The sequence below is a fragment of the Triturus cristatus genome, chromosome 12, assembly GCF_964204655.1.
Source record: "Triturus cristatus chromosome 12, aTriCri1.1, whole genome shotgun sequence".
In the NCBI taxonomy this organism is placed as follows: domain Eukaryota; kingdom Metazoa; phylum Chordata; class Amphibia; order Caudata; family Salamandridae; genus Triturus; species Triturus cristatus.
Genome location: NC_140595.1, coordinates 289,047,913 through 289,063,882, shown reverse-complemented (window position 1 = coordinate 289,063,882; position 15,970 = coordinate 289,047,913). Strand labels below are relative to the sequence as shown.

General features: G+C 40.9%; 1 protein-coding gene across 1 annotated transcript in view; it reads right to left on the bottom strand.

Moving 5' to 3' along the window:
* ADGRG5 (adhesion G protein-coupled receptor G5) overlaps positions 1–15,970 on the bottom strand; it is a 769,418-nt gene that overhangs the window by 69,571 nt on the left and 683,877 nt on the right. The window contains exon 8 of the mRNA XM_085637711.1: positions 2,828–2,931. Within this exon, the coding sequence (XP_085493837.1) occupies positions 2,828–2,931 (104 nt within the window). The remainder of the gene's footprint in view (positions 1–2,827; positions 2,932–15,970) is intronic.

The following is a 15,970-nucleotide window of genomic DNA, read 5'->3' as shown; positions in this document are numbered from 1 at the left end:
TTCATTTAACGCTCGAATACGCGTTAAGGATTTTGAGATGAGGAGGAGGAAGCATGGATAATTATTTTCAATGTCCATGTGGAATACATGTCTTTTTGTTGATATTTCTAAAATGTTAATAAAAAATGGCTTACATGGAAAATAAAAATCAGGTTGCTGTACAGTCGTGGGTATAAATGAAACAAAGTAGAATGGGATGAAGCAATTTTAAAAATGGAACACAATTCAGGCCTAGGGTCGCACCTGTCCATCTTTTCTTACTGGCATTAACAGTATTTTAAAGCCCTGGACGGTACAACAATGAGGAAAATGACCTAAAGCCGCTATTTTTTCCCTCTTATTAGTACATCATTGAGACAACAAATAAAGAAGAAAGAACTTTAAAATGTGTTTTAGAGCTCCTTTATTGATCTCTGACTGATAATTAAAGTAAACCAAGGCGGAATAGCCATGTTAAAAAAGAATACAAATAATTCATATAAAGTTCTATTTAAGTATCATGTCCAGCGATTTGCACAGTCTTAAAATGTGAACAAATGGCTGGTATATGTTTTCGGGAAAAGGTTGCAACTCTATTTAGGTCCTATCAAAGGTAACTATTTTACGTGGTGCCTTGTTTCTCTGCTCAGAGAAGATTGGTACATCTTCCCTGGCTGCACAGTCAAGGGCCCAAATAGAGTGAAATTAAAAATAGAACATGCTTTACCCCTTCAAAGGAGTGCTGCTGGTGTGGAGTGTGAAGCTGCTAGATGGCAGGGCTCAGCATGGCCCTAAGCCTTAAAATGCCAATAAATATCTTTGCAATGCCGAGGGCGAGCAAGAATGGAGTTCTACCAGCCGGGAGGCTAGCCGAAGACATTACAACCATCTTTGAAGCACTTGGGTTTTGGTTGATCTTTCCCCAAAAAGTTTCCACGGGGCCCTACGGCCAGAGTTCACGGAGGAACAAGGGGGACCATGGCTCCCCTTTTCCAGGGCAGATGTGCAGATGTGCCATGCAAAGCCCAGCAGACTCAATCAACAGACTCTGCTGGCTTCAGCCTGCTTTCAGAGAAGCCGATCCATTCAGCCCTTATCTTGAAAAGACAAGGGTACCTGTCCTGGCTACTAATGCCTGCATCAAAAAACCTCTTAGTAGAAACAAGGGATTAAATGTTAAATATGCAGGCTCTTGAATTAGTTTCTGAATCACCAAACTCCGACAGGGAAGAGAATGGAAACTGAGAAGACTGTACAATGGAGGATCAGAACATTTGACCATTGACTACTGTGGGGGTGGAGCTTTCAGTTGCAGTACACTTCTGGGCCACAGGTGGCAGAGCATATACAATATCGCTACACTCAGTGCTCCCTGCCTGGCAACAATTCCTAGTGTATTGGCTTTCTGTGTCATGCACTTCTTTCACCCGATTCTGCACCCCTCACCTTTATATTTTACCTATCGCCAGTTCCCTTATTTGTGTTGTGTCCACTTGTTGGTCTACTTGTATTCAGGAGCATACCTAACTGCATCTATTCCTTGGTCTCCAAGGTCTGGGATTTGTTGGGAGCAACTTTGGTATCCAGATTGACGTCTGCTCTGATGGCCGCATTGTCCGCCCAGGATTCCAGTAATCTTGTGGTGACTGATGGGGTTCAAGTCCCAGTATCTTTACTATACAACACTCCTAACTGCCTGCTGACCTCTACCTCTTCTTGTACTCATTTAGCCTTCTATCCACGTAACATCTGAAAGTGCGTGCATGGGAAATCCACAAGCAGATGATAGTCCACCTAGGGTTTTGTCAATATTGACCAGCAACAACAAGCGCTCCTGTGTCTTCCATCTCCCTTCCCGTCTCCTTCTCTGTTGAGGTATCACCCTGTCAGTACCTCCAGAGAGAGTCTGTGGCAGCCAGGATTTTCAGCAGATCTACCTCTCCAGCAGAAGCTGGACTCTGCGCCTCCTCGGTTAAACTGAATGGATATTTTCTCATTCATGCCCCAGAAGAGCTTTTTAGTAGTGAGACATAATTGAACTGACATGTGGGTCACTGAAGCAGAAAGGCTATTCTCATATGCTGTAGCTTCACCTAGTCATATGGTGTGTGCTTATAATCCATTGACATTGGTAATAGAACCCATGGCTGATTGGCTTTACTTTGTGGAGTATTATGTTGCAGTGTCTAATACAAGTACTGCCCTCTGGCCAGCCGCGGCCCTTGCAGGTAAGAGCGGTAGGGCCAGGTGGGAGGGGGAGATTTCGATAGACGACGACGAGGGAAAATTAATCATTTTTTAAATTTCCACTCGTGGTCATCTGGCAAATCGTGCATAACCCGGGCCCCACCGCCTCACCACTCCTGCCTGCATGGGCCGCTCCTGAGTCTAGGATGGTAGGATGTAGCTGCCTATATCTTTTAGTTTCCGTGCATTCCCTGCCCCCCCCAACCCCCCCAAATACTAGATAACATACGTCCTGTTTGCTTAACAGTGCTCCATTGGCTGTTTTATTTTTACCAATGGACTATGCATGGTTTATATACATTGATTTATTTAAAGTCAAGTCAATGTATACTGTGTGTGCGCACTAATATCTGTCACATTTCGTCCCGCCACACTGTTAAGCTCTGCAACTCGAGACAAGATAAGAACACCTCTCAGGTCACTCACCCACAAAACCAAATCACTTCCAACATAGGCTCGAAACATAACACATCGCTCTTCCAACCGCACACACCTCATGGTGGAGCTTGCTACCCATGTGGGCAAGCACTTGACTACCACTAGATAGGGGTAGAAAGTGCTGTATGAATGCTACAAAACAATAAAATCAAATTCTTCATACCAGCAGCACAGCAAAGTAGGTCATGTGGTTGCACAGGCACACTGTGAGGTTCGGCTGGTGCACAGTTCTACAGCCCTCCAAACTCCAATTCCCTGGCACGCCGCCTGTGGTAGAGAGTAAAATGAGTGAGAAAATGGTAGAGATTGCAACAATGTACTATACGAAATAAGCCTCTTCTAACCTCTGCAGCCAAGCAAGGCCAGGTTGTTGACATCCAAGCCAGATCAAGAGAGTCAGAAAAAGAGTTCTCTAATGGGTGGATCAAACATGCTATGATTTTTCATCATGTATTGAAATTGTCTTTAAGACAGATGGCACACTGTGATTGACACAGATCTGAACAGTCCAAGAAAGGTGGTGAAATACAATACTTCTAGCCTTTAACGATTGCCTAATTAACCTGCTAAAAGCTCTTGCAGCAAGCAAATTACACAATTGTCTTTTCAGTGACCAACCCTGGTGCAACTCTTGGTTCTCTGCAGAGTTTGCCAAATTCAAATTTGGAGCTCATCAGCTGTAACGGAAATGAAGGTAGAAATATTTTACTAAGCGTAAAGCACAATATAAAACTACGTTTGCGATTTCGAAACAAGAGACGTCTGTTAAAAAAATCTATTACCCTTTCAACATTCTCAGGTCTCAAACCTGATCAGAGACTTTTTAGAGTAATATGGGGATTTAAAGCCACCTACCACACTGCACACCTCTATTCCCCCTTCACAACACCTATGCAAGCTGCAATGAAATTTCAGTTTTTTAAAACAATGATAAGGTAATGGCTTGGATCACCCAAGGATCTATAGCAGCTCCTGTGATGCCACCACCTGAGAGCATAGAACCCGCCAGTCCTCAGAGGTTGCTACAGTTTAAGCAAATGATCTCACAGGAATTAAAATGAATTGTTGCTTAGACACCCCCTGTCATTTTTTACTGATGATGTTTGCCCAGCTAAAATAATGAAAGTATTGACCATCACCCTGTTGACTTTTCTATTACCACTACTTAACAGCCCTTGGTTACGATGTGGTACCAGAGTATCAAAGGCAGAACATCATCTGCCATAGATGCATCATAACTATTGTTTACAAAAATGTCGCCCAATTGGAGTCAAGAATAGCAAATCTACATCCGATGGGCTGACATTTTTGGAAGTGATATTTAGGACACAATATTGATCTCATATGATACTTCTGAATGTGATTTTCTATCATACAACCCCTCTTGACAAATTGAAGCCCCACCAATTTGGTAAACAACCATGATCAGGCTAGGGCCGGACTGGCCACTTATCTCATTTGGCATTATCCTGAGGGGCGGGAGCCATGGAGACAGTCGGTGATGGCTCACAGTCACTACTAGCTCTTCTATCACTCTCTCCAGCTCCCTGGGGTTTATTGCAGAAGACATAGTGGGTGCATAAACAGATAGAGGGGGGACATGGAGAGGGACAAAGAGAGAGAATGAGGAAAGGGTAAGAGAAAAAAGCAAAAGTATAGAGAGAGAGGATAGAGAGAGAACGGAGACAAAGGGAAATAAGAGAAAGGAGAGAAGGAAAAACCCAGCAAATGGATGGGTGGAAAAAAAAGAGAGAGGGGAAGAATGAGCAGGTTGGTTTCAATATTGTCGTAGGGCGGCTTTCGCCTGGCACTGGAGTATGCATTTAATACAAATACCTTCTTTCTCCATAAGTGATCCTAACAAATTTCATCCAAACTTGTTACCACCATATTTTGACAAAACACTTGAACAACGTGTTTCCTCACAGGTGTTAGCCTTACAGATGACTTGGCCACCATCAGCTGGTGGTTGTCATACAACTTCTTGAAGCTTAATCTGTTGCCATCTGAGCTCCTGCTCACTCGGAAAAATCACATTACATGGAGTCCAGCTGTATAGTATGAAATCATGGGCCCCTGTCTTAAGCCGCCAGCAATATTGCCATTACTGGTAGCAGGAAAAGGAATTATATCTCCCCACACTTTGCCTAAGTCGCCCATATAGAGAGCGTATCCTGTTTAATCTATCGAGCCTTACCTAATTTTATGATGGCAAATTAACTATTTATAGGCCGCAGCATACTTCACGATCTACCAATCAATGGTTACTGAAACTCACTAAAACCGTGACTGGAACCTTAGGCTTTTTCTTCAGCTGAAGCAAAGGCCTGGGATAACCTTCCATTGGATTTACATGCAGTTCCTACCCTCCAGCTCTTTCACAAGACACTAAAACCGCTAGCATTTGTTTATAGGGCCCGAGCAGCTCTGATTTGTTTTGTCATTCTTCTATATTAAATGCTTATGGAATTGTGTTGTTTAACCTAAAGTGCCAAGAAACTAAACAAAAAAAATAACATGACATAAGCAACCTAATGGAGAGCCATTTACCCTCTTCCTGCGCATTGATGATTTCTATCATTTCTGAGTATTTTTGCATTTTCTTTCTGTCAGACTTCTAAATGAGTTGATTAAGTGAGATCTCTGTCAGCAGAGATGGGTTGAATTAGGGAGTCTTGGAGCCTGCAATATGAAATCTCACCTACATCTCTGAATTGTACACAACTTACAGGGGCGGCTGGTGACATTTGAAAGTGGTGTGGCATAAAATGATTGGCATACTGCACCGTAGCGAGCGAGCGTAGCTTGCGAGCCCAAACAACCTACGGGGGGTTCGGGGGGGTGCTCCCCCCGAGAAAATTTTGAAAACAGAGAGGAAAAATCGTGCATTTTCAAGCAAATTTGAGAAAGCAGGAAGGTTAATAAAGCAATTGTGAAAGTGCAGTTATTACATTAATAAAGATATGTCATATAACATAGGTAGCTGCTTATTCAGTACGTCTCCCAGGAGGCAAGAACCGTGAAAGTAAAGTATATTTATGCTTATAGATATTGGCATGAGCAGCTATATGTATAGCTTTCATTTGTTTCACGTTTCCTTTAATACATTTATGGGTTTAATTTTAATTTAAATGTTTCATTTTGATTTTGTATAGGTTTTTTGCAGAACTGTATTGATCACATAAAATTAAATCGTTCGTACGAGTATTAATGCCGTAAAATAGTTACTGTAATTGTTGCCTGAGCACAAGATCTGGCTCACTTTAGGAATGCAAATATGATACCAGAATATTTTATTAAACGTTCATACATTTAATTCACTTTAGTTTTAATCATAGCTGAAAAGTGTTGATTGCCCATTGCTAGTATGTAACCTTGGCCTACTACAGGCCCAGCATAACTTCTGGAACTGTCATTTTATCTTTTAGGGTTAACAGCACCCTGAAATTACCGGGCACGATAAAGTTGGCACACTCGCGATTTTCCCCAGCCAGACCGGTACATATTGATAAGGCAAACCTGCAAATATTTACTAGGGAAAATCATTGTTTCGAAAATTCAGCAACATGCTCATTTTGGTGCAGAAAACACCAAAATTGCCATATTATGCTCCATTCGGATAGACTTAATATGTGAAAATTATTTCACCCGTTAAATATAGACCCATGATGTATGATATTTCATTTAGTGTAATAGGTATTGAATGCCGCAAAGCGTCTGGCCCCATTGTGTCTGAGGGTGAGACGGGCAGGCCCTCCGTCTATTTGCGCTTCTTTCATCACTGTCAAATAAAGGCGCTCGCCTGAGGCTGCGTCCCCGGGCGCTGGCAGCCTCCGTGTTTAGGCCTAAATGTCAATCACGCAACGCGGTCACCTTTATTTGAGTTTTGGTGCCAGGCCCACAGAGCAAACATCACAAGAATGCTGCGGGGCCCGAGGCCCTCGGGCTCCGCCACAGGCAGATGAAGTGGGTCCGCCAGACCGATCGTTTAAGATGACTGCCACGCGAGACCACCGACCCCCCCCTCCTGCCGCGCGCAAACAACACGGGCCCTCACCTGCAGAGTGCAGACCCCTCGCCACACGTTGTGTTCCTCCGATTCATAAATGTCGCAAGATAGTATAATGGTCCTATGTCTGACTGTGGCGTGTTAACCCCCTGGGCTATTTTACCAGAACGAGGGATGGGATTGGGAAAATAAAATGTGTCTAAGTTATTAACATGAAGTTTCTTACTTTTTTACAAGAAGAACACAAAGAAAGGTGACAAGCAGCACCACAGTCTGAAGAACGTCGTGGTGACTCGTGGATGATCAGGATGGATCTCAATCGGATTCGTCACACTGTCTCGACTCACTTACGCGCAGACAGTCAGTAAGCACTGCGGCACCACTAACACGAGGTCTCCGTGTCTGCTGGTGGTGTCGTGTCAAGTCGTCATTTGGGTGGCACTGGCGCGGTGACGCGTGACGGCCCTGATTCATTCTGGCCAATCACAGCGCGGCTGCTGCAGCAGTGCCACACACCCACGCACGGCACACAATGTTAATTGCCTGCCCTCACAGGCTCAGGCTCCGCGGTCACTCTGCCAATCCAGATGCTGCATTAGCAGCGCCAAGATTGGCTAGGGCACGGAGACGGCCCGCCCATTAGAGACCGGGGGCTGCTGCATGAAGCAACCCTCGGCCTCTCGGGTCCCGACTCCCCCCTCGCTCTCGGCTCTCCTGGATGTGAGGTGGCTGGCTGTAGTGCGCAAGTTCGGGCTGGTCATAAAAATGGACAGCCCAAAATTGAGAATGCGCACTAAGCAGCAGCTGCGCTTTAGTATAAGCGCTGCGCTGCTGTCAGTCTTCTTTCTTGCAGTTGCTAGAAGTGACCTTTTATTTTTGAAGGGCCAGTAACAAGTGATGTTATCAGTGAAATTATGAGATCAGCAGTGTTTCCACAGATCTCTTTATTTTGTCTGTGTGAAAATCTAGGGGAATTTGAGGAATTGCCATGGGAACTGGACTCAGAATTCCACATTTTACTGGTAATTCCTCATTTTGAATAGGTCTATTAGGTAACATTACTGGTACCTTGAAGGATGGGGAAAATCCAGACATTTATCAGGGCCAATCGTAATGAGGTCCTTCGAGTAGGGTGACCAGGTGTCCCGGATATCCAGGGACAGACCTGTTTTTTCACCATCAGTTCCATCAAAGTTCAATAACTTTAGGAAATGTACCAGTTTTCAGAGTGACTCAACTGAACACAGAGAGAGGCAAGTTTTCATGTGTTCCTGTGCATAATTAGTTAGCACTTCCTAACAAAAAGCAATTAGTCAACACACATACTGCAGTGTATAAAAAATGTATTCAATTCTCCCGGTTGATGCAAAATTGTAGTCCTACTTCTATGTTTGTATAATATCCTGTCTTTAGTTTTTTCTAAATTGTGAATTCTATGTTAAAGCCACCAAATAGTGTGTCCTCCTCCTTTCCTTGACGACTGCTGATGACAGCTGCAGCAGAACCATGCTCATGCCCGCCCACAGGTTCATAATGAATTCTGGTTCTTTTCGTCATGTTTTCCCATTGTCATAGCTGCTAAGGTTTCAGATCGCTATGTATGACATTTTCAAAATGTCACTGTAATTATGAGTGACATTTCAATGACTATGAGCGACACTTTTTCGTGAGCAAAATCAAGCAATGAAGATAAGGGAAACGTATAAATATCAGAAATGACACCTATTTAAGCTACAAGAAACTCTAAGAAGATCTTAAAACTGCTGCAAAGCACCATAAATGGAAGGGCACTAACTGGAGACTGTGAGTGACACTTTTTCTTGAGCGGAGCGAAGCAGTCATGTCCATATAACTAGTTCAATTTCACAAATGACTTTTTGTTTGCACTGTTATGATCTCTAAGCAGTCTTAAAACAGCTGCAATACCCGAAGTGTTTATTATACTGAACCATTTTTGTTTGACCTCATAAGCAGTGGAAAAGTGTTTATGATGGAAAAATTGAGGTGTGGAGTGACAGTTTGAGAAAAAAGTCTACAGCGCTTAGAAATGGGAGGTGAGCGCTACAAGTCACTGAATAAAAAATAAGTTCCAAAAGTGTGGGTCAATTTCCACAGTGCAAAGCAGTTAGTTTATGGTACTTAGATAAAATACACTCTCTAATACACTCATCGATTGAAAGTTTAAATGGCACATCCAACTTTGACACATCGACTTGCAACAGCTGGAGCTGTGGAAGAGGACCAGGCGTTAGCATTAATCTTTCTTCTCAGATACTTTGTGATCAAGGTGCTAAAAATGTGTCATTAATGCATTTTAATGTGATGATGCGGACCACCATATTAAAATGCGTTAGTCTAACAAGTGATGCGTGGTACTTGCCAGGGCTGCATCCTGGAGACTACGGAACTGTCAGCTAGCACGCTGTTAGTGGGGTTCTCTGGAATTTTTGGATGAAGAATCCTTTTTCAACCCTGTCAGCCTTCTTCGGGAACTTCAAGTGCCGCAGCTGCTTTTATATCGGCCGCAAGGGCCTTTCAGGGGACTGTACCACCTCTCCGCCTTCCTGTCTCTTTCTTGAGTTGGAGTGATTCACTGCCTGTTTGCTGGGGAACTAGTGAACCACGCTGAATGCGCATAGACACCACAGGGGGAGAGAGGGGTGGAGGTGGTTTGCTGTTGCCTGTAATTAACGAAGCAAGCCCCTCAAGACATGCAAATCCTGGCCTGTTCAAACACTAAAGATGCAACACATGCTGCTGGTGGTGGTGGGACCGCAATCGCCCTTTGGAAGACTTTACTCTCCCCAACATTGATGCTGTCTTTAATAATACGATTGTATTAGATTGAAGTCAAGAACAGTTAGATGGATTTAGTTCAACTAAAAAAAAACATATATGAAATTATCTTGTAATACTCCCAACATGCAATCTGGTGGTGGATCTGAGCTGTCTGATACCCCTGTTATTGAGTTTAGTTTCCCGAATAATCCTTCTGGCACCCTTCCCAATATTTTCAGAATCTTCGTATTGTCTGGAAGGAATTCTATCGTCTATATTAAGTTTACTTGAAAAATCAACAAATAACGCAAACCATATATTAGATGCTCTATCTGCAATTTTGCAAAAGTTCACTGGAAAACTGGAGTTCCCCTGCGCAGGAGTATGCACCAGAATTTCAATCAAAGTTTAGAGATTTTGGATCACAGGCGGGTGAACCCTATTGCTTAAAAATGGAAAAGAGTGCAAGGTCAAGCCCTTAGGGATCTTAGATATTTTCATTAAATAATGTATCCGCAAAACCTATGGTTGAAATCCCTATAAAAAATGACACTCATCTGGGCCTGAAATTGCGATTTACCTAGTCTATTAGGAGAAGGGAAAAAAGCAAAATAGGAAAGTACCTATGTTGGAAAACAGAAAAAATCTGACAAGAATGTGTTAAAAAAATGATGATGGATAAATAAAAGCGTGCAAGGAGATTGGACTTCCCCCCCAGCCATGGACTCAGAAGTTGTCCAAGCAGTTGTTTATGAATGTTATTCTGATCTGCCCCTCCAATCAATAAATCAAATTGATTCATCTGTGGAGATGAGCCAAGCGGAAATACCTCCCCCGTCGAAGACGGGCCCATTGAGCTCTGCAAGTTATGCTAACTGGTTGCGTTCTCTAGTACACTTAATCCCCAAGCCAAGGTGTTCACCAATGTACTAAAAACTGAAACCTCTAACTGTTTGTCTGAGTTACTTCAGCTGTTCCGTCCAAACTAGATCTTATTAATTTGTTAGATAAACAAGTATTGCCCGTAAATAGATAATTCAGAAGAATTGTTTGATATCAGAGTTTTGACGATGGTCTGCAGTATTTATATACAGCTAGCTCATCTCTAGATTCAGATCAGGGTACAACAACAATTGTTACATTTACTTCAATAATAGTTGTTCAGTTAAATTTACAAAATTTTGATTTTTTTCTTTGTCGGGGCATTGACGTTGTACCGTACTCCTATGGGAACAGGCTTTCAAAAACCTTGCAGCTGCAAGGCTGAGAGCATTATGATGGGTCAGTTGAGAGAGATTTCTCAAATATTTCTCCATGGGGCCAGGAAGGAAATATGGTAGTTTCAGTGGGAGAAGGAGGAAGGTGAGTTTCTATTTTTGATCAGGTTACAGACTAGATGATGCCAAGTGATGATGATGCCAGCCGTTGGGACTGGCTCGCGGGTGACTTCATAACAATTGTCTACTGGGATCCCACCTAAATTATCGTAGTTAACACTGGCTAGAGGTGATTTCCTAGAACATGTCAGGCTTTTCTCATGATAGGAATAAATTAAATCTACTAGTCTGCCTCGATGCTGATATAATCTGTACCCAGGAAACATGGTCTATTAGTGATTATCAGGTTAATAACTATTATGTGTCAAGTTGTCCAGCAGTCCCCTCTAAAAGGAGCCATGAGAGTGAGGGGATTGCAATTTTATTATCTAATAACATTGCCTGGTCTTATAACTTTCACTTTCATACCTCAAATGTAATGCAATGTGTAAACATATGGAGAAAAGTTGATAGAGAGTTGGATAATCTCTTCTTCTTTTTGGTAAATACATACATTCCCCCGGTTAAGCCTCTTCACATTTGGTTAAATCATTATCTGTGTTTAAATTACAGAGTGCTGAAGCAGACCACTGCAAACATTTAATTTTGGTAGATAATCTGCATGCAAAGTGTCTGGCCATGCCTTAAGAGTTTTTGTGGATTTAAAGAGAAGAGGCTCTTAATATTTTCCCAGTGATATTTCCAGATAAAATAAAAACAGACTCACGGGGTAGTAAACTCTTGCAGCAATTAAGAAAAGCTGAATATCTATTTGTGAATAGGAGACTACACAATGATATCCCAGCAAATTATACACATACTTCCATCAGGGGTCCTTGCTTTTAGCCTACCGGATAGTATCTTAATTCTATGTTCTTTTTCTGTCCGATTTGAATATAATTGACGATTCTTACAGCAATCATAAAATACTCACATTTCACTTAGATTTTCAGTTAGATGAAGTAAACTCTTGGAACGCTAAAGGCAATTTAATGAGTGGGAATAAGAGAAATGGGAGGACGCACTGGAACCTATTGAAACTAGCAGACTTAAAGGATGGGTTAAAGGAAATTACATCTGACAGAAGAGTTTTGAACGTGTATCCACTTACACAATTTAAAAATAATATGAAGTCTCTTTTGGGTAAAACCGAATCTCAAGATGATAACAGACAATGAAAGAAATTGTTCTCCCCATACTTACTTTAAATAGGGTGATTAATACATTACTTCAAAGAGGGTATCTTTACTTCTCTAATGAAAGGAATAGAATAATTAACATTTTAAAAAGAATAGCAAGATTGAAGGATTCCCAGAAGATATTTAAACTTGCAAAAAGACAAGCGAGATTGAGAGATTCCCATAAGAAACAGCAATGCGACCATAAATGGACTGAATTACATGAGGCAGTAATAGCAAAGGATCGGAGGAAATTTTGGATGATTATCGAGATGGATGCAGCAATAAGGCTAGACGGATGCCAATCCCAATTAAAGAAGGGGATTGGATCAACTATGTATCTGAATTATATGCTCCAAATCTCACAGTTTCAGACGCTGTACCCTCTACTTTCTCCAACCCTGATGCTAAAGCCAATATTAATTCCCTCCCTTATAAAAGTAACAGAATGTTTCATTCGGGGTGATAGATCCCCGATTTTAGTACAGCGTTTAATAGGGTGACTAGCCAAATTTTATGGTTAAAATTACAGAGTCTAGGAATTCCGGTGAACTGTCTAAGATTAATAGTAGCCCTACATATACTTGGTGTCCAATATTGCAAGGGGGTGGTCAAGGCCTTTAGACTAGGATACCTACACTTAATGACTCGAAACAGGGTTGCTTGGTGGCTCCCCTATTATTTTCACTTTATATTTATGATCTCACCCTGACAACAAACCCTTACCTGGGGACAATCTTTTATAGCAACTTAAATGATAAAAACCATATTCAACATATCTCTAGTAAAGCAATATCCGATGGTAATGGTTAAGAACTTTTAATAATGTTTTGGGCTGTCGGTACTTTGTCCATTTATTGATGATATTTTGTTTAAAAATTCCTCCAACCCTTTTCTTTTTCTCTACAAATAACTGAAATAAAAAAGTGGACCATCATGTATTCAGTAGAGGGTAAGATTTTATGTAACACAATACACAATACAATATTTTTTTTTATTTGATTCAGACCTCTACCGAGATCAACAAATACGTACACATAAACTCATCCTTACTGAAATACAATTTCAAACAATTCATTATAAAAATAAAACAATAAAAATGCTTTAAAATCCGCCTGTTCAACCTTCTATTAGGCATAAATGTTACGATTGTGTGCTCTACTTTAAAACAATTTCAAGAAACTTAAAAAAAATTAAAACAAGTTATGACAGACTAATTTGTTAGCTGGAGAGTTACACAACGTAATTAAGTCATGAGCTAGAGTCGCTTTGTGCTTTAATTGTATAGGTTTTATGAATCTTCGTCGAGCCTCTACAATTCTTGGGTTTTTACAAATTAGTAGAACATGCAATAAATCTTGTGGTCTTCCTTTACACAGTTCACATATGCCTTTATTATTATTTATACCGTCCCAACTGGCTAGGTATTTTGCTAATGGGAGTATTCCCATACGTAAAAGAAGAATACAACGTCTTACACCGTGTTCTAATTGAAATTGTAAATAGGGTGCATGGGTTTTAAAATCTATGCCTTCAGCGAACGCTTTATACTGCTTTAGCTGAATGCAATATACTTTGTCATTTTCGTAACTGATTCTAGGAGTCAGATTTTTTTTAAAAGCTTCAAATGTGCTGGGGACCACTCCGGTAAAAGTGCTACAGTGCATTGAGAGACCTCAACAGCCTTTGACAAATTCCTATTAAAAGTATACCGTGATGCTTCCTCTCTAAAAGTCTCCAATTTTAAGAGATACCTTGAAGTGTCTGGTGCTGCGTGTAATAAATTGTACTCCCACCTTATGATGTTAGAGATTATTCGAGCGAAGATTCCCGTTAGAGATAATTCCAAACGGAGGGCTGGAACTGGTACCGACTGAGACACCTTTAGTAATTTTCGAAGTATGATTCCCTCCTTCACCTTTATAGATTGCCATGTTTTAATTTGTGATTTCATACTATAAACCTCCAACATACCTTTAAAGTGTCTATTACCCGTAGTACGATACAGTCTCTGTAAAGCCCCTACATGAGATTCTGCCTTATGACTTAAATGTTGAAGGTGGGCTGTATCTTGTAGGTTATTTGTGAAAATACGGCCCAGATACACATACTCTTTTACTGTCTCAATTGGTTTACCTCCTAATGACCATGTAAAAGATAAAGATTTCCTTCTACCACTGAAAGGAAGAGCTTTTGTTTTAGTAATATTAGGCAGCAGTAAGTTTTCATTAGCATATTGGTTTAGTTCGTTCAGGTTTCTTTGCGGTCCTATTTGGGTACGATCGATTATAACTATGTCATCAGCATACATTAAACAATGTAAATCAACCTGTGCCAGTTTCGGAGGGTGGTTTTTGATTTGGGGAGAAACGCCCTGGTAGATCACTAATATAGATAGAGAATAATAAGGAAGCTAGTAGGCATCCCTGTTTCAACCCGTTCTTCGTGGGGAATGATTCAGTTAGGCCCTTTTCGCCCCCCATTTGAACTCTACACCATGTTGCCATATGAAGGGAAATTATAATTGTTAAAAGAGCAGTAGGAATCCCCAAATTCTCCAGTTTTCTCCATAAAATCGGTCTATCTACACTGTCAAAAGCAGTTGAAAAATCGATAAAAGCACAATATAAAATTTGAGCATTTAACTTAACATATTTGTCAAGGACTGTTTGAAACACAGCAATATTATCCAGTGTAGAGTGCTTTGATCGAAACCCAGCCTGGAACATAGGAATCACTTTATTCGAAAATGCCCAGTCTTTTAAATGTTCCAAGACACAAGCTGCAAAACTTTTGCCGGTGGCGTCAAGAAGGGCTATTTGTTTGGATTCATTCTTGAGCCTTTTTTCAGGAGAGGAACCACTATAATTCCCGCCATGATTCCGGTATTTCCCCACTTTTTGGAAGAGTGGGGATAAAAATTTACTCCAATCATCAGCATTTTTTTGTATGACTTTAATTGGAATTCTATCCGGCCCAATCACCGCTGATGCTCTGGCTGAGGTTATAAAAACGAATATTTGTGCCGCTGAAATTTTCATTGATTCCTGCTCGCATTCTCTCTTCTGCCCATAGTTCTGTCTAGGAAGGATCTGATTTTGATAGTTAGGTTTATAGAGCCCGAGGATGTGTTTTTCGCAGTCAGATGACGAGACTGGTGTAGCTTGAATTGATTTTCATATTCCCATTTGTGCGGTAATTATGTTCCAAAATGATTTATTATTTTTGTATTTTACTGCCAGTTAGATATCGACCCAAACACGGTCTCTTAAAGCTTGCCTCTCTCTCTCTTTTTTTCGTTGACGGATTTTTCTCAGTTTTCTTATTTCTCCTTGTCTTACGTCACAAAAGGAACTAAATTGAGTTCTAATCAGCCTATTTAGTTGTCGAGCGTTGTTATCTGCTTGTTTTACTTTTTGGAACTTTTTAATGATCTCTTGCCTTGTTGGATTCACTTGAAGAGAGGCAACTACGGACTGTGTGATAGCTTCATATCTCTCTATATGATTGCCTTCTCTATTTGCAGATGATGACAACACTTGGGTTATTGTATGATTTAATTTACTAGTTGCTTTGGAGCGCCAATGTATCCTTCCTGTTTTATGTAAGCTTTGTAACTTGAATACAGTAGCTACTGTTCAGACTATTAGATTGGAATTTGGCTTGAACAGCCCTTTCACTCAGTCGCTACCAGCAATTCTTTGCTGGGGTCACGCTTTCCTAAAAGTGAGGATTGTACTAAGAAAGTTAATGTGTTGTGAAATTTTTGCTAGAAGGAGAGAAAGATCGGTCCTTTTATAGAAATTTTATATATGCCATAAGGAAGTTTCGAATTGAAAAGAATACACTGGAGGAGATGTCACTACAACAGTTAAAAAGGAATGTATGATGTTACAATGCATACATTTACAATGCATGCCTTTACAACGCAGTTTTTACATTGCAGCATCCTTTACAATGCATACTTTTACATCGCCTGCCATTACATTGCATTTTCAGAAACTACCTTTACAATGCATTCCATT